Source organism: Ooceraea biroi, chromosome 5, assembly GCF_003672135.1.
Source record: "Ooceraea biroi isolate clonal line C1 chromosome 5, Obir_v5.4, whole genome shotgun sequence".
Taxonomy (NCBI): Eukaryota; Metazoa; Arthropoda; class Insecta; order Hymenoptera; family Formicidae; genus Ooceraea; species Ooceraea biroi.
The window spans coordinates 11503918-11514910 of record NC_039510.1 but is presented as its reverse complement, the minus strand read 5'-3'; the positions used below and the strand labels follow the sequence as shown (position 1 = coordinate 11514910).

The following is a 10993-nucleotide window of genomic DNA, read 5'->3' as shown; positions in this document are numbered from 1 at the left end:
TGATTGATGAACATGTGGTCTGCGACATCTGCTTTGTTTGCACTTTCCGCAGGCTTTGTGTACTTTCGAAGCGAGGCAAGCGAGACAGACGAACGTACATCGTGCACTTCGGAAAGAGAAAGAAAACGGTTTACGAATACAAAAAGTGCAGACCGAAAGGAGTGGATCTATCGATTATGAGCGGTGATCGTGATGGTGCACCGCTGGCGAATTGCCGAGTCGTCGCCGTGATCAAGTGAAGTTGATTTTTCTTTCGCGAGACCGCACGTAATTCGTCGTAACGTTCCGCATCGTCGTCGCGTTCGGAATCAGGAATCTTGTTTGTCACGTACGAATCGCCATGAGTCAGTAGTAATTCCCGACGTGCTCGTTCAGCGGTATGCCGCCGCAGTCATCGAGAGACCACCAGTCCCGGCGGAGCTCCGAGATATGTTCGTCGAATTCGTGTCCGCGGCAGTGACCCACCCCAACAAAATTCTATTTACTCGCGCCAAGTGATCGAACGATGGAGAACCAGGACGGTCAGGCAGTCGAAGTGAACGGAGATGGTACGTCGAGCACTGTAGTTTTTGTACAATCCGTTGTCAGTGTTGCCGTCATGATGACATTTAACCTTAAGCGGATATGAAAGGAGGAACGAATTATTGAAGCAGTTTCGTTAAATTAACTAATTAAATTGATTGTTGTATATTAGTTGAGAGGCGAAAAAATTAAACGCGCAACAATTTGATAGTTCTTGGAAGATGCTTTAATTGCTTGGCAAAATTTTACTACCATGCACTTGTTAATGTCGCAGAGTTTATGTCAAATGACTTCAATTTCATTAAAAGATTATTCGTTTGCAATTCAGAGAATCCACAGGCGAAGATTAACAGATTAGAGTTGGAAAATATTAAGATGCGAGAAGAGTTTGATGTACAAAGAGCTAAGATGAAAGAATTATTCCTTCAGAAGGAAGGTAGGTAACGTTATACTTGAATATAAAAAACACATAGGTCTGCAAACTGTTTCGCGAATTATGTTCCGCTTACTGTCAATAAATTGCAGAAGAATTAAAATGGAGACTGGAGGAAAACATGGGCCTGCAAAAGGAAAATCTCAGATTGAAAAATGAACTGGACGAAGCTAAGAGTCAACTGGTCGTTGCGGATCTTAAAGTACAAAACGACATAATGATGGAGAAAAGAAAAGCTCAAGAAGAGATAGCATCTTTGCAACAGGTTATACATGAAACGGTGGAGGAATCTTCTTGTTCTAGAAAACAGCTTGTCAGTGACATGTCCAAATTACAACTAGCTCTTACTAAGCTTCAAGAAGAGAATACACTGTTGAAAACGCAATTGCCACGCGATCCACCAGACGGACCACAAATCTCCTTATCTACAGTAACTAAGACATTAGCTAGGAAAGTGGTTTCACAATTAGGAGCTGATTCCTTATCTCTAGGCCCTGATAATTTAGAAGAAAGCATGCGGAAGGTAAAAAAATATGTACGTAAAACTAAAATTGCATGAAATATTTAACCTCTTTAATTTTCTAACTTAATCAATGTGTTTTTAAAAAGAAATTGAGAAAAGTAGATTATTCATGTAAAGACTACCTAGACGAATATTTATCTAATAATGATAATATAATGACATTTATATCGTATCACAGATAAATATAAATATTTAATAATAATTATATAAGTTATTATATCATAGATAAATATAAAAACTGTGATTTTTCATAGGCACAAGAAGACGCGGAGGTCTTACGTTCACTGGTTGTACCTCTTGAAGAAGAGATAAAAGCTTTAAAAGAAAAGTTAAGGTCGACTGATGACGAACTGCAAAAGTGTAAAGAAACTCTAGTGAAGAGACGGCAACAAGAGCCTGGCTCGTTTGAGCCATCATGTGATATGTGTGCGAATTATGAAGCACAATTAGTCAAAGTAGAAGCGACTGCCAAGGATTTGGAGAAGCAGGTGTTGGATTCTCAGCGTATGTTGCAAGCTCAAAAAGAGGATCTAGCCAAGGAAGTCGAATTTCGAAAGGAGATGGAAGGGAAGTGGAACGAGAAGAAAGAAGAGCATAAAATCAAAGTTGCGGAACTCACAGTTACCTCGCAGACGGCGCAACAACACCTGGTAGAGTTAAAGAAAACTTATGAACAAATTCAAAGGAATGTTTCGGAAGAGCTTTGTAAATTGACGCGAGGCAGAGAAGAAGTACAGAGACACCTCACTATGTAAGATAACTTTTATCTTGTTAAGTGTTCGATTTTTGTGTGTTTACATAAACTACAGTATGTAAATATAATAAGAAACGCGTGAATGAAAAAAATCTGGTCACAAAATTTAATTATATCCTTGTAGGTTGCAGAAAGAAAATGAGAATCTTGTGGGTAAGCATAGCAAGCACTCGCAACAGCTTCAAAGCGAAAGTATAAACATGCCAAATACTGTCGAGGAATTGCACATTAGTCTTTTAAAGATGCGGGAAGATCTAATTACAGCCAGAGTAGGTCAGGAAGTTGCGCAAGAGAAAGGAGAGACACTGCGATACGAAGTTACTTTGCTGAGAGAACAAATGGAGCAGGAAAGTAGGGTCAAGGAACAAGACATTTCTGTTTTAAAGAATGAAATAAGTGGATTGAGGTAAGATTATTTATCTACAATAAAAACAGTAAAAATAATCAAATATGATTGCTTAGTAATCACTAACACGAGATTTTTTCCTGATAAATGGTGCGTAGAGCGCAATTAGACAAATATATGAGAGATCATCGTACACTCGCCGATCGAGAAGAGAAACTCGATCGGCTCGAGAAACAACTGCAGGAACTTCAGAAAGAGAAAAAGGATGCTGAATTAGCCATAACTGAACTACGACAAAGAGTTATGAGTTTGCAACAAGAATTAGATACCAGTGAAGCAGTACAAAAGGATTTTGTCAGATTATCACAATCATTGCAGGTAAAAAAAAACTAATAGAGAGAAAAACAGAGAGATAATGCCGATGACTCATCGATGACGAGCGATTTGTTAAATCAAAAAAATTTTCTTAAGAATATTCTTGAACTTTTATAACGTACTATTTGATGATCATACGCAGGTACAACTGGAAAACATTAGACAGGAAGACAGTGAAGTAAGATGGCAACACGAAGAGGACGTCGAAGAATGTCCCAACTGTCATAACACGTTCTCAGTTACAAAAAAGAAGGTAAACATATTGAAATAGCGTGTTATCGTACATAATTCGCACAGCGGGAGTAAAGATGCCATTATAAATATCATATAGGTACATTGTCGTCACTGTGGCCATATATTTTGTCAGTCTTGCCTCACGCGCGTCGTGAACAGTGGCCCGAAACAAAGACCATCCAGAGTCTGTGATGTTTGTCATACTTTATTAGTGCGAGATACTGCACCATACTTCAGTCAAGAACCTCCACACACACCTACCTAGATGTTCTAAATTTATGGGACTGTAAACGCAGTGAAATGTGCAATACCAGTTTGGTAATTTAGCACGCCGATCGGTATGTCGTGAAATGTATTGATTAAATCTGATTTAATCTGATGATTCTCCTTTGTTTGTAGAAAGGAACGTTTATAGCGTTAGAAACGTGTTGATAGCGTAAGAGAATGGGACTTTAGATAAGATTCCTATTACCTGAAAACTGGAGTGATACAGCAAATATCGTGTAAATATAACGTTATGTACTACCTAATGGTTATTGTAATTTAAACAGATTAAAGCTTTTGAATGTATGTGAGTTATCTAAAAGGATATATCGTATTTGTTGTTGCATTATCTTCACTTTGAGTATAGGTGCAACTTATATATTTTGAACTGATAAATCTCCAAAGCTTACGAAATCTTTGCTGCGTCTGTGAAAACTTTTCTCCGTTTACTTGTACGCTTCTCTTTTAATGCAGAACAAATCGACACGATTAAATAGGAACGAAATAAGATGTATAACTATTCGATTTGTCATTTTATGATTATTTATTCTAATTAGAAGTTTATAACGGACGAGAGGAATTATCCTATCGCTAAATACATACCTAACGTGCCTAAAAGATTTTTTCATGATTGAGATAATACAAATCTGTACAAATAAATATCTGCGGGCGCAAAACCTTAAATTTTTTTTACCGCTAATCAATATCTCCGGCGCAATTTGAGGACACATAAGCGCAAACACACTTATAATTTTTAATCTATATTTATTATGATATTTAGGCACAAAATGCTCGATACAAAAATTATAGAATGTATTTTAAGTTTAGATACCAAACTTTACGAAATGAGAAGAACGTCTCAAACAATAAAACGTCTGTTTATCAAGTTTTTTTTAAAAATTTTAATATCTATCTTTTTTTTAACTACATCATTAACACAGCCGCATGTACACTGACTTTTGGGTTACTTGAAAATTAAGCAATGGGTGAAAAGGAACAATGGTTATAATCTTGAAATAAACAATAAATTTAACATATTATAATATATAAAATAAAACGCTCATAGTAAAAACAAACAAAGTAAAATAGACTAAAGGAAAAGAAATTTTGCGTAAAATTTGTGCAATTTTGTTTATATACAATTATATCTAGTAATGATTCATAAAGTATAAAATATGTACGAATAAAATTAAGAGTGAATAAAGTTGAAAAATTCATATCAAAATGATATAAAATATAAAATATTTAAAAACGCGCGTCTTTTTATGTATCGAAATCTTTAATACATCGAGACTTCAATGAAGGCATCGTTAAACTTGAACAAAAACCGAGTTAATAAATGAAAGCATTAAAATTTCAAAATAAAAAAACTATGTATTTATTCAAAGACCCTTATTAATATTAACAGATTTTATCATTTCGAAAATCTTTACTCGAATTTAATCTTATGCTGAGAATAACTGTTTCGTGTGATATCGATGCTAATCATGCACGTGTACTGTAAAATACCAATATAAGACGAACATAATATCATTAACAGTACGACCAGATCAGTGATTTCCAGATCAGAGATATCTGAATAGTGAATTGTAATTTTCTACTTTGGCCCAACGTTTTTTTGTAAACGCAACGAAGACTTAACAACTCGCTTGATGACGTACAATGACATAAAATTTATATTGCACATACTTATTAATATATCACATAGAAAAGAACATGTGGATTATGTTTGCGATTGGCTGTGGATGTTTCTGTATGTCGATCGGTGAGTCTTCAGATTGAGCGTGCTTGTCTCTAAGTTCCTTCCAGTGACTCAATGTTTCTGTGTACTCCATTATTTTATCGAATTGGTCTAACTTATTATACACATGTAAAAGTCCTCGGTAGTCGTACTCTAAACCGCTGTAACTCTTCCCAAATAGCTTCAGACCTATTGTCATAGGATTGCGTATTGTGAAAATATGATCAGTGTGTCGTAACACGATTAATATACAAGACATACTTACTGATTGCGATGCTACGATAATAAAGCTTTTCGGCGTCTGTGTACCGGTTCATGTGGAAATTGTATAACGAGGCTAAGTGTCCTATACTCAAACCCACTTCATAGTCATCGGGACCTAACAGTTCTTCTTTAATACGAATTGCTTTCAGGTGCATTTCTTCCGCTTCCTAGAGCACGCGTACGTTGAACAAGTGACGAAGTGAATTAAAGGAGCACTCTTATATACGTCGATTTTTATATCACATAAAATAAAAAATTACCTGAAATTTCCTCATACTTTGGTACAAGCGGCCGAGATTTCCGTAATGTTTCGCCGTTTGCACGTTTCTCTCACCGAATGCAGTTTTTGCCAACTGCAAAGCGGACAAGTGCAGCCCCTCGGATTTCCGTAGTAAGTCTTGCTCGGACAACGGTGTCGAGGCATTGTCTATAGCGATCTCCTCGAGGATAAGTGCCTTAACTCTCTTAGCACTCGCGAGCATCAGATGATTCAGGGGTAAAAGTTTCTCCATGATATCTATGGCCATTCCAGCATGCTCACTATCAGAACAAAATCAGATTAGATCGATCGTGATAAAATGCGTGAATTAAAAAAAAACAAACAAATATAATTCCACAATCAATTACCTTGCTTCATCGAATTTCCCAGAACTATATTCATATACATAGAGAGCATAAGCTAAGTCTTCGTGTGCCAGAGCAACGTGAAGATTAGTCTTACCAAATATTGTTTTTCTAATATCTAATGCAGTCTGAAATGCAAAGTGGAAAATGTAATCGTCTTGTAATCGTTTCTACAAATGATTACAGAGATTTGTAAAAGATACTTGAAGAGAAGTACCTTGTAGACGGATACACTATTGATGATGCTATCATAGTTTAATAAAAAGAATCCATAATCGATAAGAACATCACTGTATTTCGGATGATCTGTATCAAATACCTCTCTTGCGAGATACACAGCTTCTCTGATCAATAAAGCAGCCTTTTGAAACTCGCGTTTTACCACGCACGATTTTGCTGCCTGCCTCAGAACGTCGATAATGATCCGCGCAGGAAGTGACGGTTTTAAGTATTTTAATGCTTCTATACTCCATCTAAACAATAAGTAAAAGATTATTAATAAAATGTTTAGAATAGAAATTAAGTAAGGTACAATAAAGATATTATTAAATAAGTACATGCCTGTAAGCTTGATCGTATTCACTGCGTATGAAGAATAGTACACTGAATTCTGTGAAGAGTGCAGCATGATTACTGTCATCGTAATGTGCTTCCTTTAATCGTTTTATCATTTCTATGGCAAGTTGATGAGTCTCTGCAGCGCCGTCGAAAGCACAGTATGCTGCTTGCGCATGCAACAGTCTGAAAGTTAATGACGTATTAATAATTTCATAATATTAATTCGTCAAGTTACCTCAGTCGTTTATTTGTGAAACTCACATAGATAACATTAAAAGCGTATTTACATATGTATAAATTAATGCCCTTACTTGTGACAACAATCTAATGTTCTAAACCATTCTTTAGGGGTCTGATTGTAGGTCATACACAGTTCCTTGCAAGCTAACAATACTTCTTGACTTTCCGAGTACCAACCAGCGTCGCTGAGAAACCCACCCAGTCTTAAACCTAGGTGTATGATTTTATCCTGCGCGTCAGGATGCTGGTAAGGATGCCTTACTTGATAACAGTGCATGTTGTAACTGATGACCAATTGTTTTCCTACCCTTACGCCGTGCTCCATCGGAGCCTTTAATCAAAAATATCAATTATTCATTCGCTGATGACGAAAGAAAGAAAGATAAATAAGTTTCTGAAAAATGAAACTGGTTAAATCACCTGGAAGATTTGCAGAAGGTCTATCCGGCGATTGGTAACCTTGAGCATTTTGGAGAAAGTCTCCAGATCGCTCAATTCTGTTCCCAATATACATAATTTCCTCTCTTTGTACAACTGAAAAACAGACGAGACCTGTTGAGACCGACCGCTCGCGAGGGCGATCGCGAACGGCCGATCGTTGCAATGCATGCGCCCGTGTCATCGTCAATCGCAACTGTACTCGGTCACGGGACGAGAGACGGCCACCGCGAAGGGAGCGCGAAAATTCGGCGGGTCCCGCACGAGTTTTGATAGTCGACAGCTGAGCTCGAGGTGACTCATAACGAAAATGGTAATCGCGTCGTTGTCGCGGAGCATTCGGCGAGCATACCCCCGGGAACTCGATTGCCGAGAGATAACGCGCGTGCTGCACACGCGTAAACAACACCAAGAACAATGTGTCATTGCCGCAAGAAGAAAACAAATAGAACCGTCTCACGTACGTGCACGCTGTACGACGCGATGTTCGAACGGCGAGTGGCTGGCATCGTTGCGTGACATCTTGACGTTTACCTGATAGTAGATATCGAATCGCACGTTCTTGGGCAAGTCGGCGATGTGCGGCTTGTAGCTGCAGAACTTGTCCGCTACCGCGGACACGCACAGCTCGTACAGGCTCTTCGTGGTAAACAACCGTGACTCACGTCCATCGGCCATTTTCGCGAACGGCCTTTGATTAATCACCAATACGATCGCAATGCTATAACTGCACGGCTCTGCCTACTGGACGCATATGCGCATTGCATAGGCACAACTTGCACTCCGATACTGACTGCCAGTACTGGCAGTCCCGAACAGCCGTTCCGTTATTAGCGCGGAGTGTGCTGCGACAGCGTATTATCTAGTTCCATCAATGACGTCATAAATGACGCTGTCACTATTGTGATCCGCGAGAGTAAAGCTGAAGTAGCTGCCTCGAGGAATGCGATAACGGAGATAAAAATTCGATTACTGGACGCTCGTCGAAAAACAAAAATTACGAGGCCTCGAGTCTGTCACTCGTGTGCGTTCACACGTGCACGTGCATGTGTGTGTGTGTGCAGATTTGCGCATGTGTGTGATGCATGACTTCCACTTGCATTCGTTATCTTCTTCGCGGCATCCATGTTTTTCACCGTATTTGATGCAATTCCGATGCAGAAAAATATAAATAGTCGCAAAGTAGTTGCGCATTCAACGGAATGCAGCTATTCTTTTTCTGTCAACGTTATTTGAAACCTAACATTGAATCGTGCTATCAAAAATTGAAAATTCTTGACTTTATTGTTGAGTTCTATCAGTTGAAAACAAAATTTCATCTAATTTACTATCCTCGAGCACTACAATTCACAAGTGAAAATTTATTTATCATTTTATTTCTTATTAAATCATAGCGCTAAAAATTAAACACTGTTGAATAGATTATTGAGTTGTGCTACTTGAAAATAAAATAGCATGCGTGACTCGACATTGAGTCGCATCACTGCTTTATTTTTATCAAAGGCAATGGGGGCTCGAAACGGACCTTTTGTGAACTAATAGTGGACAAGTCCGAATCGTGGGTTGATATCCTAATTCATTTTCATTTTTTAAATTATTTTAAGCTTCGCTTTTACTTTATGAGGGGTTATAAAAAAGACGCAATTGTTAAAATAAGATCAATGTATAATAAACTAATATAAAAATTCATAAAGTCGTTTGAAATCATGCAGTTGTATCAATTGTAATATAAAAGAACAGAAAACAGCATTGTTTAAATAATAAGTTATCATTTTACAGACGCTCAACTTCGGAGCAAAATACCTCGATAATAACTCGTATAAATTTTACATTTTAAGTTATATATTTCAATAGCAAGTCCGACGAAATATACAAGATACGATCCACTGCGAGTTCCATCTACAACGTCATTAAGTCTCAATTTCGCCCAAGTAGATTTGCTTGTCGCTAGATCCCGAGCATACTGAAAAAAATACAATTGTTATATTTTTGATGCACCCAAGAACGTATACAATTTAATTCATATAAGGATTTTATGCAAAAAAAGATGTATATTCTATTACGAATTATCTCGTACCTATAGGTTCTTTTGGATGAAAATCAATATCGTTTACGGATCCATTGTGCCCTGGCAATTTATACAATATCCTACGACTCGTAGTATCCCAAATATAGTGAAATCGGTCTGAGGATCCTGCTGATACCTTACTACCATCCGGTGACCACGCGCATCTTAGAAGATTCTGGAGAAGCGATATTTCGTAAAAAGTAATTGTAAAAAATTAATTGACAATATTTATATCCAAAACTGTCGTACTGTTCACACTTTGCATAGTACATATACATGAATTATAGATCAGAATAAAATATCGTGAAAAGATACCTTTTCAAAGTTGTGTTGATGTCCAGACAATATTTTTACGCAGCGTTCGTAAGGCGCAAATGGCCGTACGTCCCATATCTTTAATGTGTTATCCATAGCATTGGACAGTATGTACGATCCGTCAGGACTAAGACTCAGTCCAGTAATGGTGTCAGTATGGCCTTTCAATTTGTAGAGCACTGCATTTTTCCGAAGATCCCATACCTTTACATCGTTATCAATCCCACCGGTAATCACTTGCTCCGCTGTATCATTGAACGTCACTGCAGTAACCTAAAATATTAATAAAATTTTGACATACAATTGTCACTTTTATTACATTATTGAAATTCATTCACAATACCTACCTGATAAGTATTGTTCAGTGTGTAACACTGGCCTCGCTTTCTCGGATCCCAAATACGTATCGTACTATCGTCACTGCCTGAGCAAAGTAACGTTGGCCCCCTTCGTGCACCCGACACAGAATTTACAAATGAAGTATGTCCCTTTAACTTCTTGATTCGTACTCCAGCCACTATGTCCCACAGACCTAGCGTCATATCTGTGCTGGCTGTGTACAAGTGATTGCCATCGGGACTAAAGTGCAACTCCATCACGGCACCACTATGTCCAGTCATGGCACCAATGTTTTCACATTCTCCATAAACATTCCAGAGAACTACGAAGCAATCAATCTGTTAACCAGAGCAACTGGAATTTATGTATTACTTATCTTAAACTTCTATAAAAAAAACATACAGATTTGTCGGTCAAATCCGGTGGACGCAAGATACTGCCCTTCTGGATGAAATTCTAGAGAAAAGATATCTCCTTGGTGTCCTTCGAGCAACATTATCATTGACATCAAGGAGGAGGTTCGTGGTGGATCCTGTAAAATTTTATTATATCATTGTTAAATATTAAATTCGCAGAAATATACAATTTTAGGGTACACCTCAAATTGTTGGACGACGAGGAGGTTATTACTTACGCTTTGCACAACCGCTTTTTCTCTGCTGCTAAAGACAACCTCGGTTTTGGTCCTCTTCGAGGCAGGAACCAGTGCCAGGATGTCATCTCCTTTTCTTTTATCCAAGATTGGCATGTTGATGGAATATTAATTCAATATTAAACACAAAACTTCGCGTACGCGTATTTGTTTATTCAATCTCTCTCTGTCTCTATTGTCACTTCCCCAATCTAATAAACTGCAGCGCCATCTAACGTCATTTTTTTCAGTTTCGCTATCAAATCGTGAAACAGCCATAAGAGTATCTTTTAGATACTAATCCAGCAATCCGATTGGCTAACA

General features: G+C 37.8%; 3 protein-coding genes across 4 annotated transcripts; 1 reads left to right on the top strand and 2 right to left on the bottom strand.

Annotated features, from left to right (window-relative positions):
• The first annotated feature begins 429 nt into the window (after positions 1-429).
• On the top strand, positions 430-4333 carry LOC105281116 (rab GTPase-binding effector protein 1). The gene is given in 9 exon segments (XM_026969812.1): positions 430-491; positions 493-548; positions 851-958; positions 1048-1478; positions 1733-2229; positions 2357-2638; positions 2737-2956; positions 3096-3206; positions 3285-4333. Coding segments are annotated over 9 exon segments (1935 nt in total). The 3' UTR covers positions 3453-4333.
• A 472-nt stretch (positions 4334-4805) lies between these two features.
• On the bottom strand, positions 4806-8837 carry LOC105281117 (amyloid protein-binding protein 2). The gene is made up of 9 exons (XM_011342124.3): positions 7851-8837; positions 7299-7412; positions 6950-7209; positions 6642-6821; positions 6298-6553; positions 6084-6208; positions 5717-5996; positions 5458-5623; positions 4806-5381 (listed from the first exon to the last, which is right to left on the bottom strand). Exons 1-9 carry the CDS (start codon positions 7992-7994, stop codon positions 5152-5154), a joined length of 1755 nt encoding a protein of 584 aa, XP_011340426.1. The 5' UTR covers positions 7995-8837; the 3' UTR covers positions 4806-5151.
• A 235-nt stretch (positions 8838-9072) lies between these two features.
• On the bottom strand, positions 9073-10890 carry LOC105281118 (U5 small nuclear ribonucleoprotein 40 kDa protein). 2 transcript variants are annotated; one of them, XM_011342126.3, is made up of 7 exons: positions 10673-10890; positions 10441-10570; positions 10232-10360; positions 10047-10156; positions 9700-9972; positions 9394-9559; positions 9073-9279 (listed from the first exon to the last, which is right to left on the bottom strand). In XM_011342126.3, exons 1-7 carry the CDS (start codon positions 10784-10786, stop codon positions 9227-9229), a joined length of 975 nt encoding a protein of 324 aa, XP_011340428.1. In that variant the 5' UTR covers positions 10787-10890; the 3' UTR covers positions 9073-9226. The 2 variants fall into 2 exon arrangements, with proteins under 2 accessions (XP_011340428.1, XP_011340427.1); XM_011342125.3 differs by having other exon boundaries at positions 10047-10360; positions 10673-10786.
• Positions 10891-10993: the final 103 nt, after the last annotated feature.